We start from the raw sequence: 16,232 nt of genomic DNA, 5'->3' as shown, positions 1-16,232 counted from the left end.
AATCTAAATGGTAAGTTTTGATGGTTGTAGTCAAGGAAACGAAAAATAAGGCAAAGGTAATGATAACCTTAAATAGAGAATGGAATATGTCAGTGGAGAGAAGAGCATGGATAAGAACATGTTGCGGAAGTAAAACTGAAAAGACCTTGACAACTGATTGGACATGGGGGGAGGGGAGATGGAGAGGGAAGTCACACATGGATAATTCAGATCTGCAATTTTTTTCTATCAACATTTTTATCATGCCTGTGGAATACGGAATGCTAGAGCTTGAAGGAACTTTAGATTTTACTACAATCACCTCACTTCACAGAAGTGCTCTGTTTCCCATCAGTGTGTCCCTTGGCCCTCGCTGGGATCAGGAGGAATGTCCCTCTTTAAATTGGGAGATTCCTAAGAGTAGTGATGAGAGCTATGACTAGGGTAGGGCACCAAAATCAGATGTGTCAGAGGGAAGAAGAGGGGGCCCTCTATCCCTTCTTACCCAGTCCCAGGATCTGTTGTAGCCCACATGGTACACACCTCACCCCATCCCACCACCACAGTACCCATTCACTTGTTCCAGGTTGGATATTTGGAGGTTGGAGCCCACAGGCTGTGTTTCAAGGAGCACAGAACTCTCAGAAGCTGTACTCTCAAGAGACCTTATCCCCTGCCCTAATGCAACTAGACTGGGGAAGGAATGAGAACAGTTTATACAATAACAGTAACATTGATAAGACAAACAACTTTTTTAAAACTTTTTTTAAACTTCAGCACTCTGATCAATGCAAAAACCAACCATAACTCCATGGGGCCATAGATGAAGCATGGTGATGGAAAGATATAGAATTACAGAATATCTTTTCAGGAACGGCCAAAACAGACTTGTTTTGTTTGACTGCATATTTGTTGCAAAGGTTTTGTTTTTATTATTTTGGCAATTGGAGTGACAAGAGGAAAAGAGGGATTAGGATTAGGATTCCTTCCCACCCCCACCCTCAACAAAGAAACAAATATATAAAGAAAAAAAAGGCCAGAAGGAATCACACACAAGCTGGACAGCTCTGAAAGTTATAAATTGAATTTATTAAATTCTTTAAAGACAAGCTATATGACTTAACAGGTATAATTGAAATCAAGGAAGTGGGAGGGGAGAGAGGGAAAGAATTTAGAACCCAAAATTTTAAAAAATGAATGTTAAATTTTACATCTAACTGGGAAATACCTAACAAAACAAAAATATATTTAAAAAATAAAAGCAAATTTTAAATTATATTCAGTTGCATGTAAAATCCTCTCCTGTTTCAAATTGTACATGGAAATGTTAGTTTTATTTGGTTTTTTAAGTTTAGAATAAAAACAACACAAAAAAACCAAAATGGAGGTGTTGGACTAAATAATCTGCAAGGTTCCTTCCAGGTCCAAGTCTATGAAATGCTATGATCTCCACAATTCTGAGGGGCTGTGGGGTCCTCCTGGCTTGGGAAAGGAATTTACACTATGCACCCCAAGACACACCTCAGAAGGAAAGGGTCAGAGGCATCCACTAGCCTTCAATAAGCATTTCCTCCTATCCCAAAACCTTCAGCTGGAAGACAGGCCTACCAAAGAACAAGGGTGCCACCTAATGGAAACAGCCAGGTTTCATGAATGATTCCCAGAAACCCCAGGCGATTTGGACTCTTTCCATCCTAATGAGACCGAAACAAAACTCAAGAGTCTTTCCTCTTCTCCCTGGCTCACCATGCTAAGGATATACAAGGATACAGGGATAGGACCCTAAGGGACACAGGTACCTAAGTATCTAGTCATCAGACATATATGAAAGCATGTTTTTTTCCCTTTTTTTTGGATATGACTAATGTAGGAATTTGTCTTCTATAACTATACGTTTGTAATGGGTTTTGTTTTTCTTGCCTTCTCAATGGTGGGGGGAAGGGAGAAGGGAAGGAGAATTTGGAATGGAAAATAAAATTGAATCACAAAAATATATAGAAAATTTTTGAAAAGCAAAAAGGAGAAAAGAACAAGGCTTCCCTCTATGTATAAAGATACCATAGGAGAGAGCTTGCAGAAAGGAGGGAAAACTGGGCCTAGGACAGCCAGTCCCAATACAGTTATTTGGGGAATGCTGGGAGAGGATGGAGGAGAGGATTCCATTTCCCCCTCCTCCCCACAAAGAAGAAAGGATCCAAATTTTCAAAGCAAAGACAGGTCTGGAATGAACAAATTGTATTCCATCACTTGTACATTCTTGTACCACAAGAAATATCCAATTTGTAAAGATTTATATGAAATAATAGAGTGAAGAGCAAAAGAGAGAAAAAAAACTACATACAGTGATCCCAAATTCAGAATTCAGATTAATGAAATGATCAGTCTTGATTCTAGGGGGCTGATAATGGAACCTATGTCCCTCTGGGGAAATACTTTGAAACGGTTTGGCTTATTGTTTCAGTTGGTCACAAGGAAGAGTTCTTTTGCAGGGGAGAGGTTGATTGGAAATTGGTTGTAATATAAAATAATTTCCAATACATTTGAAAATAAGAAAAAAAATGGAGTGATCTACAAGCTAAGACCCCTCAGTGGCAGCCCTTTAGGTTCTTGGAAAATAGGAGGAATGGGAGACAAAGGGCATCCAAATCTACCTAGCCCTCCATTCTCCCAAAGCTTTCTGGGTTGAGGGGGATCTCCAGTAGGGTGGGCTCTGGAATGGGGCATCAGAGCACCACACCAGAAGCCAGGAGACTAAGAGCTCTAGTCCTGGCTCTGAAAGGCTTTATTGCATGTGACTTTCTTTACCTGTCTGGGCCTCATAACATTTCCTCTATAAAATGCTGGTAAGATTAGATGGTCTCTTCTAGCTCTAACATTCTGTCAGTGTTTCTACTACACTGGCAGGGGTCATTCTTCTTCTCCTTATGCTCTCCTTTTAGGCCCAGAGACTGTAGATAAATCACCTAACCTCTCTGGAACTCAACTTTCCCATCTGTAGAATGAGGGCGGGGAGGGTGGCCTAGATAAAAGTCTCTGAGGTCCCTTCTACTACTAAACATGTAATCCTCTAACTCTATCCCCTGGGCTTGGGATTATGCTGATAATAATGGCTAGCACTTACCTAGCACTTTAAGGTTTGCAAAGCATGTTTTAACAAGCTACATGATCTATTTCATCCTCGGGTATAGCACTGAGGGGCAGGTGCTATTACAATAATCTTTTTTCAGATGAGGAAACTTCACCTCTCTCAAGAAGTGAAGTGACTTGACCAGCTAGTAAGTATTTGAGATAGAATTCAAACTGGAGTCTACTTGACCCCAGATCCAACTCCCTATCCTACTGTCAGCCAAACTGACCAGTAGTTCTTTCTCCTTCCCCAAAAACCTCTTTTTTTTGCCTGGGAGTGGCAAAGACAGACCCCCACCACCACTACACACATATACATACAAGTATAACAGCAGCTCACATTCATATGGCACTCTAGGGCTTACAAACCACATCACATATATTTCCTTTGATCCGTAAATGCCAACCCTTCAAGGGAGGTGTCGTCATTATCCCCATTTTACAGAGGAGGAAACTGAGGGACACAGGGTGCTGTGAACTACCCAGGGTGACCTAGTAAGTGTCTCAAGCAGGACTTGAACCCAGGTCTTCTTGACACTAAGGCCAACAGATGATGTGCCTAAGAAAGGAAAATCCCTTGGTGCAGGCATTTGCCTTCCCCTCACCTTGGAGAAGAAAGGTGAGGCACACTCTGTCCCATCCTCCCCACCAACAAAATGAACAAGTGACTGCTGTCAAATGATTCCTCCAGGAAAGTTCGAGGATCCAATGAATTCCTTCCTATCAGCCCCTATACTGAAGACTCCCAGCATGGGCTGCATTTATTTTCTATAAATGCATGTTGGTATGATTTGTGCACATGTGAACACACCCACAAACACATACACTCTCAAGGACTCAAATGTACTTGGACTTACCCATGTACTCAATCACAATCAGTCATCAAGTTCTCAGTTATCCTAATACACAAAGACAAAAAACAGCCCTTGTCCTCATGTCACTTACATCTGATCAGGGAAGTCAACACATACAAAGTGGCTGGGGCAAGGGCAGAGACAGGGAATCTAGAAGCTAGAAGAGGATCCCGAAAGGCTTCATTTCGTGTAGGAGACAGAGGAACATGAGCCAAGCATTGAAAGAATAACCAAATACAGATACACACACGCGCACACAGGCAGTGTGGAAGCAAGCAAATGCCCAAGATCCAAGTCAGCTCCCCTCCGGTCTCTCTCTTCCTGATCTAGGCTCAGCATGCACAGCTGCTACCCATACCCTTGGGCCTTAGCTGGCTCTAGGTTTAGGCTCTTCAGAAGAAGCTGAGGATTCCTGAGAGTCACAGGGAACAGCATGTGTTTCCTTCCCAAGCAAGTCTTCCTGTCCCTTCCTCTGGCTGATGATGGAATAGAGAAGGATCCCTGTTCAACACAAAGAGAGCAATGACTGGATTAGGAAAAGAAGAGAGGGAAAGGGCAAAACTGGGGAAGAGAAAAGGGAAGGGAAGGAAAAAGGAAGGGAGGTGAGGAGAGAGCAGAAAGGGACAAGAAAGGGAGGAGAGAGGGGAGGGGCTGTTTTTGTTTTTATGTTCCCAGCACTTAGCCCAGTATCTGACACATTGAAGGGAGAAGAAGGGAGGTAAGGGAACCCTTACCTGCAGCCACAGAGACATTCAAGGACTCCACTTCTGGGGTGAGCTTCTGCCCAGGTTGGATGGTTAGCAGAACATGGCACAAGCTTCTGACCTCCTGGGACAGTCCAGAACCTTCATTCCCTATAGGGCAGAGATGGGGCAGAAGAGTCAGTACTGCCCACAACTTGAGCTTTGGAAAACCAGTATAGCAGGGAAGGGGTACAACAAAAGAACAGGGAAATGCTACAGGTATCTCATCTGGTAGCTGGACTCCTGTCACCTACCTAACACCAGGAGAGTAGATCGATCCCAGAGGAACTCTAGACAGCTGACAATGGGGATGTCAGAGCACTGAGTAACCCCAGACCCTGGGCAACCCACAGTGCCAGCAACAAGCCAGCCCTGTTCAGCCTTAGCCTGGCAAGTGGAAGGAAAACAAAATGATTTCTAGATTCATCAGACTTTATCAGTAATAGTATTTAATTAATCAACAAGCATTTATTAAGAGTCTTCATCAGGCACAGGGCTAAGTGCAAGGGAATAGAAAGACAAAAACAAAAACAGCCCCTACCCTCAAGAAACTTAAATCCTAGAAGCAGTAGCAACACACAAAGAGAGAAAACAGGGAGCCTACAGTGGGCCTAAATGTTGTCAGCCAGAAAGAAATCAGGCTGTGGACAAAGAATAATGCAGAGAAGTTGGGAATTCCACCTCTACTGCAAGGTTCCTGGAATCTAAGGGAGATTATTAGCAAGAGATTTTTCCAAATCCTTCTCTACCATTCCCCTCATCACATACAGCTGGTCCTTTCACATTTCCCTACTCTGAAACACTGTCTCCTCACTGCCCTGACCTGGAAAACAGAAAGAGAAGCTGCTAAATATGAGACAACATTGCCTCCATGTGGCCAGCAAAAGTCACAGCTAAAAACCCAGAAACAAAAAGTAGGAAAAAGATTTTCAGGGGCCTATCAGCCTTATTTCTTCCCAAGGTCAAGTAAAATTCTGTCTTAAGATAACCATGTAACAGCCAGTCTGACCAAGGTCTCCATGGAGGTTTAAGAAGAGACTCGATGGGCAGTTTTTGGAAGAAATCAAAGATTTATCTAGTAATATGAAAAAAATGCTCTAAATCATTATCAAAATCAAAAATACAAAACAACCTTTATTAAAATGCCTATTAGATTGGCTAAAATTATAGAAGGCAAAATAACAAATGTTGGAAGAGCTGTGGAAAAATTGGGACACTAATATACTTGATAGAATTGTGAACTGCTCCAACTATTTGAGAGCAAGTCGGAATTATGCCCAAAAAAGTTATTAAACTGTGTATAGCCTCTGACCTAGCAATTCCACTATTAAATCTGTTTCCCAGGGAAAAAGGAAAAGAACCTATATGCTCTAAAATATTTATAGCAGCTGTCTTTGTGTGGGCAAAGAACTGGATGCATCAACTGGAGAAAATGGCTGAATAAGCTATGTTACATGATGGTGATGGTGAAGGTGATCAGCAGGTAGATTTTAGAAAAACATGGAAAAACTTACATGAAATAATAGAGTGAAAGGAGCAGAACCAGAGAATGCTGTATACAGTAACAGCAACACTGTTCAAAGAGTAACTATGAACATTCAGCTATTCTGAGTAATGTGAACATTCAAATCAACCACAAAAGACTTATGAAGGAAAATGTTATCTACCTTCAGAGAAAGAACTAATATATGGAAGTACATATTGAATGGTTCCACATATATATCTACAACTTGGAACTCAAATTGTAATAAAAATATTAAATAAATAGAAAATTATAAAAAAATTTTTGCTTCCCCAGTGTCTGAAGCACAGCAGGAGCTTAATAATGCATGTTACATTGAATTGAGCTGAATGGAACAAAATTGAACGGAACACTCAAAAAGAGAGAAAGAGAGGAGAGAAGCTCTATAGTCTGGGCCCCCCTTTAGCCAGAGCTTCAGGGTCATGGAGGCAATCTCCCTCTGGGATGATTGGATCCCTCCCTGGGAATAAGGCTAAGAATCCCAAACCATAACACCAGATGGGTAGATTCATCTGGAACTGAGAAACTAATTCCCCCTGAAATCTAGAATGAAGTACAGACATGATAGTATTAGCATTTGTCAATCTCAACTGCTCTGTTCTCTATTCCACTGGAGTTATAGCTAGATAATCAACCAATGAGAATTTAGTATGCATTTACTATGTGCCAGGAATTGTCCTAAGTGTTGTCAATACTATAAAAAAGAAAAAAAAAGGAATAAAACAAAACAAAAACACTCCCTGCCCTCAAGGAGCTCACATCTGAATGGGAGAGATCTTTATAAATAGATTATATACAAAAAAAAAAAAGAATAGATACAAGGTAACCTTTGTGGGGAGTACACCAATCAATTGCACTATCAATTACCTTCAGCAAGCCTGGAAGATCATCAGCTGCAAAGACATCCATCACCTCCATGACTCCTGCACTGGCCTTGCTAACCACTGGAGTAAGTGGGCAACTGCAAAGTTCAATTTCAATTAGACTCAACAAATATACAAAAGCACCTACTATGCACAAGGCACTAGAGACAAAATTAAAACACTACCTGCCCTCTGAGTTTGGATTCTCCTAGGGCAAAGGTTCTTTCCCTGGGGTCCATGTATAGATTTCTTGAAGAAAATAGTATCTATTTAGTATTTACTATTTACCAGATACCGTTTCCAGGGGACATATGAACTTCGATGGAAAAAATTATCTTATTGTTATATGATACATATGTATATGTACACATACATACATATATACATATATAATTATATCTTATTTTCACAAACCTTTGGTTTTCTTGTAACTATATATTTTATTTTATGCATTTAAAAACATGAACCTGAGAAGAGGTCAGTAGGCTTCCCCAGACTGCCAACGGGGGTCCAGAACACAAAAAAAGCAGTGTAGACAAAGGATCTGAGTTTGCATCCCAGCTTAAGTCCAACCTGTGTGACCTCAGCTATTTAGTCTCTCTGAGCCTCAGTTTCCTCACCTATAAAAAGAGAAGTATCATGATAAGGTATCAGGATACAGTGAAAAAAAAAAAAGGGCTAGGTTCGAGTTAGAGGAGCTAGGTTCAAATCAGGGACTCTCTCACCACCTGAGTGACTCTGGACTGTTTCCTATATAGAAAATAAGAGAGTGGAACAGATGCCCTCTAAGATATATTCAAGCTCTAAAGCTATAATCTAGGAAATACATATTTGAGGAGGAAGACAGCACTAATACAGGGAGGATCTGTTCCACACAATCTCAAGGCATTCGGTTGAGAAATCACAAGTTTTCCCCACCCTCCAGTTCCAAACTTGCTAAATTACCTTACTTCCAACCCAGGAAGCTTTGGCCACAAAGGGGATCAGTGTAACTTAGGGAGGTAGAGGGGAGGGAGTGGAGGACACAAACCACAAATCTTAACCCACAAGAGGCAATCAGCTCGGCCTTGGTGGGTAAGAAGCTTCCAGGTGCGAGCAGAGGCCACAGACCAGAGGAGCTGGGGGTGGTTTATCTACAGATTGTCGGTGGGGTCCGTGGGGAGGTCAGGTAGCTTGAGGCTGAGCAGGCAGGGTGGATGGTCCAAGGATGCTGGAGAAAGAGAAGCTCTACCTGTTTGTCCGGCTGGTAATGACCTTGTCCACGCCCAGGAAGTGTGCGGTGCGCAGCACTGCGCCCAGGTTCCGAGGGTCCTGAATCTCCTCCAGGATTAGCCACAAACGCCGCGCCTCTAGTCCCTTGCCCAGCCCGTCTTCTCTGCCCTCCGGCCAGGCTTTGGGAAGTAGCGGGGCCACCTCCATGCACACGCCCTGATGAACTTGACCGCGGCACAAGGCATCCAGCTCCCGCCGCCGCATCGGCTGCACTGGGACGCCCAGAGCCTCGGCGGTTCGGGCCACTTCGGCCCGCGCCCGGTATCCCGCTCCCCCCTCATGGAGGAAGAGACGGGCCACATGCCGACGTCCGGCTCGCAGCGCCAGGGCACAGGGCGCCAGCCCAAACAGGACTTCCTGGAGCCGGACCCGGGACAGGTCATCCTCCCGGAGGCGGAGCAGCTCCGCGCCCCCCGGTCGGGGCTCAGGCCGTGGCCCCGCCTTCCAGGGGGGCCGCTTCGAGGAAGAGCTGTTCCGAGAGAGGAGCCTGGCTGGGAGAAAGGCCAGAGCACGCGGGGCAGCGGCCCCCGAGCGAGCTGGCAATCGCAGCATGTCCCGCACACTTGCCACCCGGCTGCAGTCGGAGCTACTGTGTAGACGAAACTGCAGCTGTTCCCTTCCTGCCCGGGGAATCTGGCTTCTGGGCCCCGAGGAAAGTAAAGGAACTATAAGTTCTAGCTCCCTACCATGGCATCCAGAGCTAAGAAAACCAGAGCGGCTGGGGGACAGCAGCAGGTGAGTGACGTGTACCCGCACCCACGTGAGCGGCCTTCGAGTTCCGCCCCTTTATAGCCTAGGCAAAGTCGGACTTTTGGCGCAGCGTTAGAGGAGCCATGTAACTCAGCCTGTGGCTTGTTCCCACAGCGCCACCTGCTGGGTTGGGGGGAGAGGTGGAATGGGGGCCTGGAATCCCTGACCCCATCCTCCTCTAAAACTTTACTGTAGGAGGCTAAGGGTCATTACCCCTGTTTGGCCAGACCTATAGTGCTCAAGTTCACAGTGACCTGTGTCTCAGGTTGGAGAGAGCTGAGAGAGGAACCCATAGGGTCTGGTGACTCTTGCCTGTACCAATAAAATCTCTCTCTCTGTCTCTCTCTGTCTCTGTCTCTGTCTCTGTCTCTCTCTGTCTCTCTCTGTCTCTCTCTCTCTCTGTCTCTCTCTCTCCCTCCCCAGGGGGCATTGTACTTCTTTTTCCTAAAAAAATCAACACTTTGAATGTATACCACAGTTTCCTCCTAACATGGTTCTACCCTGGTCCAACTTATTTTTTGGAACATGCATTACCCGGGACCTACATGGCGCTCCTTACATTTACTACTCACTTATACCCTTTCCATTTCTTTCTACGACCAACAGAGGAATCTGCCCCTGCCACAACATCCCGTTCCTCTTCCCCAGCCCTAAAAGTCACAGGCCTACCCTGGGTGAAGGACCCCTCCTACCCAAAGAGCCATCTTAATATACTATAAACCACTATCCCAGGGAAAGGAGTAAGTAGAAATAAATTCCCAAAGTCTAAAGTTTGTTTTTTCTCTTTAATTCTAGAAGTGAAAACCTCTTGGGAGACAGGGTCCTGATGTTGTCCTGCTGCTGTGACTAGTGTGGAATAATCCCTCCAGAGCCCAGGGTCAGAGAAAAGAGAAGAAGGAAGATTAGCAGGAAGAAAGGGAATAGAGAAAAGGGAAAGGAAGGACACCTGGAGCAACAGGTGAGGAGGGCCTGCTCCTAGACCCTGAGGAGGAGGTAGGGTGAAAAGAGGCATCAGTAGTACTGCTTCTGATCTTGGCCTCCTTCCCAAGGAGGAAGGGAGAGAAAGTAAAAGGACAAAGCTCAATGAGCCCCAATGAGTAAAGGATAACAAATTAAGAAGTAAAATAGAAAGGAACCACACCACCACCCAGTTTTTCATCTGTAAATCACATCTGTACATGAAACAATTTGAGATTACAAAAAAAAAAATTGGTGGGTTTTTTGTTGGGGTTTTTTTTAGTCCTAGGGGCAGAAGAAGGAAATTGAGTCCAGGGGTTAAAAATTAACATCTACAATCCAGATTTAGGAGCCAGGCAGTAGGGGTCCATGCCCCAGGCTCGGCTCCCAACCAGATGCTATGTCACCTGTTCTGTTGGCCTCATCTGGATGTCTCCAATCTGCAAACAGTACAGTGGAGTGGGCAAGACTTAAGCTCTCTCCCCTATCCTCTACAACCCCAAGAAAAGACTATCTCCAGAACTAAAACAAATTGCCAAGAATTATTACACATGCACACCCACCCCCCTAAGCCTCTAGTTTCACTTTTGGCTTTCTGTAAATAGTTAATCTAATAATCCCTCCCTCCAATTCAGAGACAAATCAGTATAGATATTACATAAATGTGTTTCCCACTTCCATTATCTTTTCTACTCTTCTACTATGAAGTTATGAACAGTCATTCCCCTAAAGTCCCTGAAAAAGCAATGGTCAGGTCTACTCACCTGGACATGTGGTGGGGTACTGAGGACAAAGATGACGGCTTCAGCTACATCCTCAGGTTTGAGACACTGAGAGCATCAGGAGAAGGGATGAGAGACCATTTCTATTCCTACTGTCCACCCCAATCCTCCCCTCTCCCCATCCAACCTGTCCTCTCCTCTTTGTGACCTCAACCCTTAGTCATGGAATGTCTACTGATTATAGGACTTGGCCATTCTGGTAAGACACTTTTGGCTACTGGAATTAGTGGGGTTAGGAGGTCAGTGACTTGAAAACTGGACTGAATCAAAATTTTTTTAGAGCTGAAAGACACCTTAGAGATCATCTAGTCTAACCTCCTTGTTTTATAGATGAGGGAAATGTGCCTCAGAGGTTAGGATGTGCGAAGTCACAGAACAAATAAGAAACAGAGCTGGGACTGGATGAGATCCAGGTGGCCCAACTCCCAGTCCAAAGCTCTCTTCATTGTACTATGAGGCTTTGTTCTCTCCCCTATGGTTCAGTGTCCAGCCCTTCAGATCCCACCTTGATGTGCTCGTAGGTCTCAGCTGCTTTCACAGGGTCGTTGTCATGAAGTTTGAAGGCGAATCCTGTCTCCACCACCCCAGGAGAGATGCACTGGAGGGGCAGAGGGTGCCTGCTCAGGGGATAAGCCTCCATTTCTACTATTCCTCCCCTTCCCAATCCCTATCCCATGTGAGGGAAAGAAAATCAGCAAAAATGAACAAGCCATGATGAAGAGGGCATCGTGAGGGGATGCAAGGCCAAAAGATGAAGAAAGACCATAAAATGCCTAGGGTACAGAAATGACCACTCACTGTCCAGCAACCCTTGTACCCTCTACAAGGAACATCAAATAGTAATCTACTCTCTTATGATCACATCAGCCACAACCCAATCCTATTCCATCCAAGCAGCCTTCTTGATACAGCCCTTACCCAGGTCCTCCATTCTGCCTCAGAATCTCTGTCTGGTCCTTTTGTCCTCGATCACAGAGGAAAAAAACCTAGGCTTAGACCAGGGCCATGAAAACAGCAGAGACAGGAAGAAACCCAAAACTTCTGTCTCTTTCCCCATCACAACTAAATGCACTGCTGGGAGAACTGTACTCCCTCTAAGGTGAAGGGTCACGCGCCTCAAATCCCCCCTTGGGGCAAGAGTTGCCTCACTGTGGCTCGGATGTGAGTATTGGCCTCTCGAAGCTCCTGCCGCAGTCCCTCAGTTAGTGCAGTGATAGCGAACTTGGTTGCACTGTAGAAATGCACATCAGACTGGGCTACCACCCGGTGACCCAACATGCTGTAGAGGAAGGGTGAAATCAAGGTATGAGAGGAGAGTCTGGCCCTAGCCCACACCTATGCCCTACAAATGTCCTTCCCTTGACTGCTCCTCCTCAGCTATTCTGCCCTCTCCTTACTCCAATATGTTGACTCACACCTTAGCTTCTCTGCCTTCTCCTAATCCCCTGAATTTGCTCACTATTCCCTTCACCTCTCTTTGAACTACACCTGAAATGTCCTTTCCCATCAATGGCCATTCATAGGATCACAAGATTTAGAGATTCAGCCCAGGATTCTTAACCTGGTTTGTGTCATTGACCACTTCTCAGAATGTTTTTAAATAATGGAAGGAAATGTTAAATTTCAGTTAGAAGCAAGTGGAAATAAAGATGTAATTTTTTTCCCCATCCAAGTTCATAAACCCTCTTCTATCCATGGGCCCCTTGGGGGGCTCCAAGTCATGAAGAGTCCTGATCTAGGGCAACCTATTCATTTTACAGATGAGGAAACTGAGGTCTAATGTGGGTGGTCAGGGGACTTGCCTAGAGCTACACAGCTAGCAGAGTTGGGATCTGAACCCAGATCCTCTGAATCCAACCAACCACATGCTGCCTCTCAATTCTTCCTATCATTTGGGCAGCTCCTGAGTCTACCCCCTCAAGGAAACCTTTCCAACCTATGACTGGCCCAGGAACTCCCCCCAAATGTTGCTGAAAGTTTACCCTGTTCATATCAATGACAAATGCGGATGCTTTCTCCTCAGACGTATTTTTTGGTCTAATTTAATAGTGTAATATCACAAAAACAATGGCACTGAACCATTCCTGCATCATCACCCACCCCTTATTTACCTGTTGATGTTGATAATGTGTCCATCATCCACACTTCTCTCCTTCATGGACTGGTATGCCTCCCGGGTACAGATACTGGCAGCCAGCACATTCACCTACAGGCAAGGATCAAGGATGGAGAACTGAGAAGTCCAACCAGGAAGATCTTAGGATTGCACCAGTCCAAGCTAAAACTGAAGGAGCGTGAGAGTGCTAAGGGGGATGGAGTAGGGAACTAGGATGATTATGTGTATTTTTAGTCATTTTTTTTATTCCCAAGACTGTTTAAAGCCTTTGGAGCTAGAAGGTGGAGGAGAGGGAGATTTACTTTCTCTTGCATTTTTTTTAAATGTCAGATGTGGGGACAACTAGGTGGTGCAGTGAATAAAGCACCAACCCTGGAGTCAGGAGGACCTGAGTTCAATCTGGCCTCAGACACTGACACACTTACTAGCTGTGTGACCATGGGCAAATCATTTAACCCCAACTGCCTTGCCTTCCCCCCTCAAAAAAAAATAAATAAATGTCAGATGTGGTAATTTAACCTGGTCATACCCTAACCCCTTCTAAAGCTTCTACTCATCTCCAGAAAAAGAAAGGTCTGTGTTCCACCAACAAGGGGTCTGCCTGAATCCTACGCTGGATGGAGGAGCAGAACGCTCCTCCTCCTAAACGCAGCAAAAGACTGGCTCCTCTTTGTCTCCATCTCTGCTCTTTCCCTCTCCTTTTGAAATAGCGTCTTATTGGTGATGAAGAGGAGAGCAAGAACCATATTAGTGGCAAAGTCTTGGAGGTCGAGGAACCAGGAGACCTCCCTGCCACAACTACCCAGGCACCTCTACGAATGGGTTTGCCCAGATCGGCTACAAATAACCCATTTGGGCTTGCAATCTGTATATCATAGCCTCCATACTGGGGCATCTCCTACTAAATGCCTTGCTCTCAGAACATCTGGTGGCACTCGCCCTGTCCTTCATTTCCAGACAGTTCGCCTGGTATCAGAATGAGAAACTCATGATAAACTTAGCCTAAAAATATCCCAGTATCTTCCTCCTCTCCCTCTGGCCCCAACTTTCTATACCTCCTACTATCATTTTACTTAAAGAAATTCCTAGAGGGGTGGCTAGGTGGTGCAGTGAATAAAGCACTGGCCCTGGAGTCAGGAAGACCTGAGTTCAAATCCTTCCTCAGACACTTAACACAAAAACTAGCCATGTGACCTTGGGTAAGTCACTTAACCCCAATTGCCCTCCAAAAGGCAAAAAAAATTCCTGGGACATGGAAAAGATAGGTAAGGTAGAGATCCTAGGAAGATGTGAATTAAGACAGTTAATCTCAAAGGGTTTACCCACCCATGCATATAAGAGACATGGGCTGGCAGCCTCATCTTCCTTTTGGCTCCTCCTCTAACCTATCTACATTCTCTCCCACAAACCCCAAGCCCCTGGCCTAACTATGAAGTTGAACTAGCTTGAGGGGATCTCCAAGAAGCCCAAGGAATTAGTTTTCTGGCTCCCAAAAAACCTACATACCCCGACCTTACTTGTTTTAGCAAAGTGGGGCACTTCCAAAATCTCCATTCTCCAAAGAAAATGGCAGGCCACTGTGGCCCCACCAGGCTCACTGCCCATGGATATAGATAAGCCTCTCTCAGAGAGAGGTAACTGGCTAGGAAGAGATTAAATGTTTCTCTTTATCAGGTGTCAGACCTAAAGCCTCAGGAATAGAACACCCACAGTGTGAACCAGCTTCAGCTTCCAGTGACACTGGGAGACAAGACACATATGTCAACAGGGAAGGGAGGGATGTGCAGTGCTCTGACCCTCTGACACTTCATACCACTGTGCTTTGTACTGGGCAAACATGAAAATAAAACAAAATACCAGAAAGTAAACCCCAGATCTGAGCAAAGAATGAATTCTGAGCAGACTAAACAGAATCCAAGGGAAAAAATGTTTTTAATTAATAGTAATGATAATCACTAGATCAGGGACAAAGACCTTTCCCAGAGGGAGATGGTAAAGACAAGCTGACATCAGAAAAGGTGGGGAGGGAAGCAGGAAAGGAATCACAAGACAACAGGACTCACCCAGAATCACTCAGGGCTGGGTTAGAGAAAGTCAAACCTGGAAGATATGTCACCTGACTCCTAGGACTGTGCTCTTCCACTACACCAAATGTCATGTTCCTTCTTGTCAACAGAAACGGAATAAAGGTTTGGGGGAAGGGGGAAGCTACCTCATTGTATACAGTACTTAATCTTTCAAAGGACTTTCACATATATTATCTTATTTGATATTATGATAACACTGTGAGTTAAGAATGGTGCCCCTCTAGGAGCGCCTAGGTTGTACAGGAAATAGAGCACCAGCCCTGGAGTTAGGAAGACCTGAGTTCAAATTCAGCCACAGACACTTAACACAGCCATGTGACCTTGGGCAAGTCATAATTGCCCTGCCTTCCCCCCTCTAAAAAACAAAACAAAACAAAAAAAGAATGGTGCCCCTCTAGCAGAGAGCTTTGGAAAAAGCAGACAATTATCAAGTATTCATTGAGATAAAGTATACACACACACACAAAACATATTTATAGTTGGGTTGTTTTTTTTAAGAAGAGGAAGCAGGTACTCATATAGAGGATAAGACCTAAGGTTATACAGCTAGCCAACCACTGGCAGCAGCTGGGAAACAGAACAGACAGCTCCTAATTCCTAGGTTGCTGCTTTTCCTGCTAGGCAGTGATATTTTCCCCATCTTATAAACTCTCAAGAAAAAGATATACAGCTTAACTCCAGGGTCAAAAAGGAAGCAATAAGGCTAAATATGGTAGTTAAATGGAATGAGGGAATGAGGGGGATTATTAAATCTCCTTCTGTAGAGAGACATGACTTCACCAAAGCCTCATGTAGTAAATCCTGGTCCTGGATCATCCACTCCAGGAAGTCAACTGTTCCACAGCAGTCTTCTCCTTCTTCCTACCCCCCCTTACAAAAGCTACAACTCTCACATTCAACATATCTTTCCAACCACTAGTGTGGCCACTGAGTAGGGGCTCAGGCCGAGCCACACCAGCATTGTTGATGCAGATATCCACACCCTTGTGTTGAGTTCGGACAGCTGAGAACATGGACAGAATGTCTTCCTCTTGAGACAGATCACATTTGTAAGGGACCAGAATCCCTGGGTAGCCAGCACTCTGACACTCAGCAGCCAGTTTCTGGGGATAAAGAGAAGAAATCTGGTCAGGGGACTAATATCTAATGAGTTGTTAAGCATGCTCTCTCTCTCTCTCTCT

At 44.7% G+C, this 16,232-nt stretch overlaps 2 protein-coding genes across 2 annotated transcripts in view; both read right to left on the bottom strand.

Moving 5' to 3' along the window:
* Window positions 1–1,047: 1,047 nt before the first annotated feature.
* On the bottom strand, window positions 1,048–9,089 carry MRM1 (mitochondrial rRNA methyltransferase 1). Its single transcript, XM_069078147.1, has 5 exons — window positions 8,319–9,089; window positions 7,092–7,185; window positions 4,957–5,089; window positions 4,694–4,813; window positions 1,048–4,460 (listed from the first exon to the last, which is right to left on the bottom strand). The coding sequence occupies exons 1-5, from the start codon at window positions 8,909–8,911 to the stop codon at window positions 4,327–4,329; spliced, it is 1,074 nt and encodes a 357-aa protein (XP_068934248.1). The 5' UTR covers window positions 8,912–9,089; the 3' UTR covers window positions 1,048–4,326.
* A 1,261-nt stretch (window positions 9,090–10,350) lies between these two features.
* The window catches only part of DHRS11 (dehydrogenase/reductase 11), a 10,865-nt gene continuing 4,983 nt past the window's right edge, over window positions 10,351–16,232 (bottom strand). Inside the window, exons 2-7 of the mRNA XM_069078148.1 lie at window positions 15,945–16,154; window positions 12,960–13,054; window positions 11,998–12,127; window positions 11,354–11,446; window positions 10,831–10,896; window positions 10,351–10,506 (exon numbers count right to left, since the gene is read on the bottom strand). Of these exons, the coding sequence (XP_068934249.1) occupies window positions 10,465–10,506; window positions 10,831–10,896; window positions 11,354–11,446; window positions 11,998–12,127; window positions 12,960–13,054; window positions 15,945–16,154 (636 nt within the window). The 3' untranslated portion in view covers window positions 10,351–10,464. The remainder of the gene's footprint in view (window positions 10,507–10,830; window positions 10,897–11,353; window positions 11,447–11,997; window positions 12,128–12,959; window positions 13,055–15,944; window positions 16,155–16,232) is intronic.

This window comes from Petaurus breviceps, unplaced genomic scaffold (genome assembly GCF_028583685.1).
Source record: "Petaurus breviceps papuanus isolate PSGF00001 unplaced genomic scaffold, PetGlider_PUasm1.0 91023, whole genome shotgun sequence".
In the NCBI taxonomy this organism is placed as follows: Eukaryota; Metazoa; Chordata; class Mammalia; order Diprotodontia; family Petauridae; genus Petaurus; species Petaurus breviceps.
Note: the sequence above shows the minus strand (reverse complement) of the source record. Positions and strands in the feature narration are given on the sequence as shown.

What these genes read in the sequence shown, in the direction of transcription:
- MRM1 (XM_069078147.1), bottom strand. Translation starts at nt 8,911, where the DNA reads ATGCTGCGATTGCCAGCTCGCTCGGGGGCCGCTGCCCCGCGTGCTCTG. An exon ending in ATTACCAGCCGGACAAACAG is followed by an intron (nt 7,186 to 8,318) that starts GTAGAGCTTCTC and finishes TGAACTTTGCAG; the next exon opens with TTGCCCACTTACTCCAGTGG. An exon ending in GAATGTCTCTGTGGCTGCAG is followed by an intron (nt 4,461 to 4,693) that starts GTAAGGGTTCCC and finishes TGTGTTGAACAG; the next exon opens with GGATCCTTCTCTATTCCATC.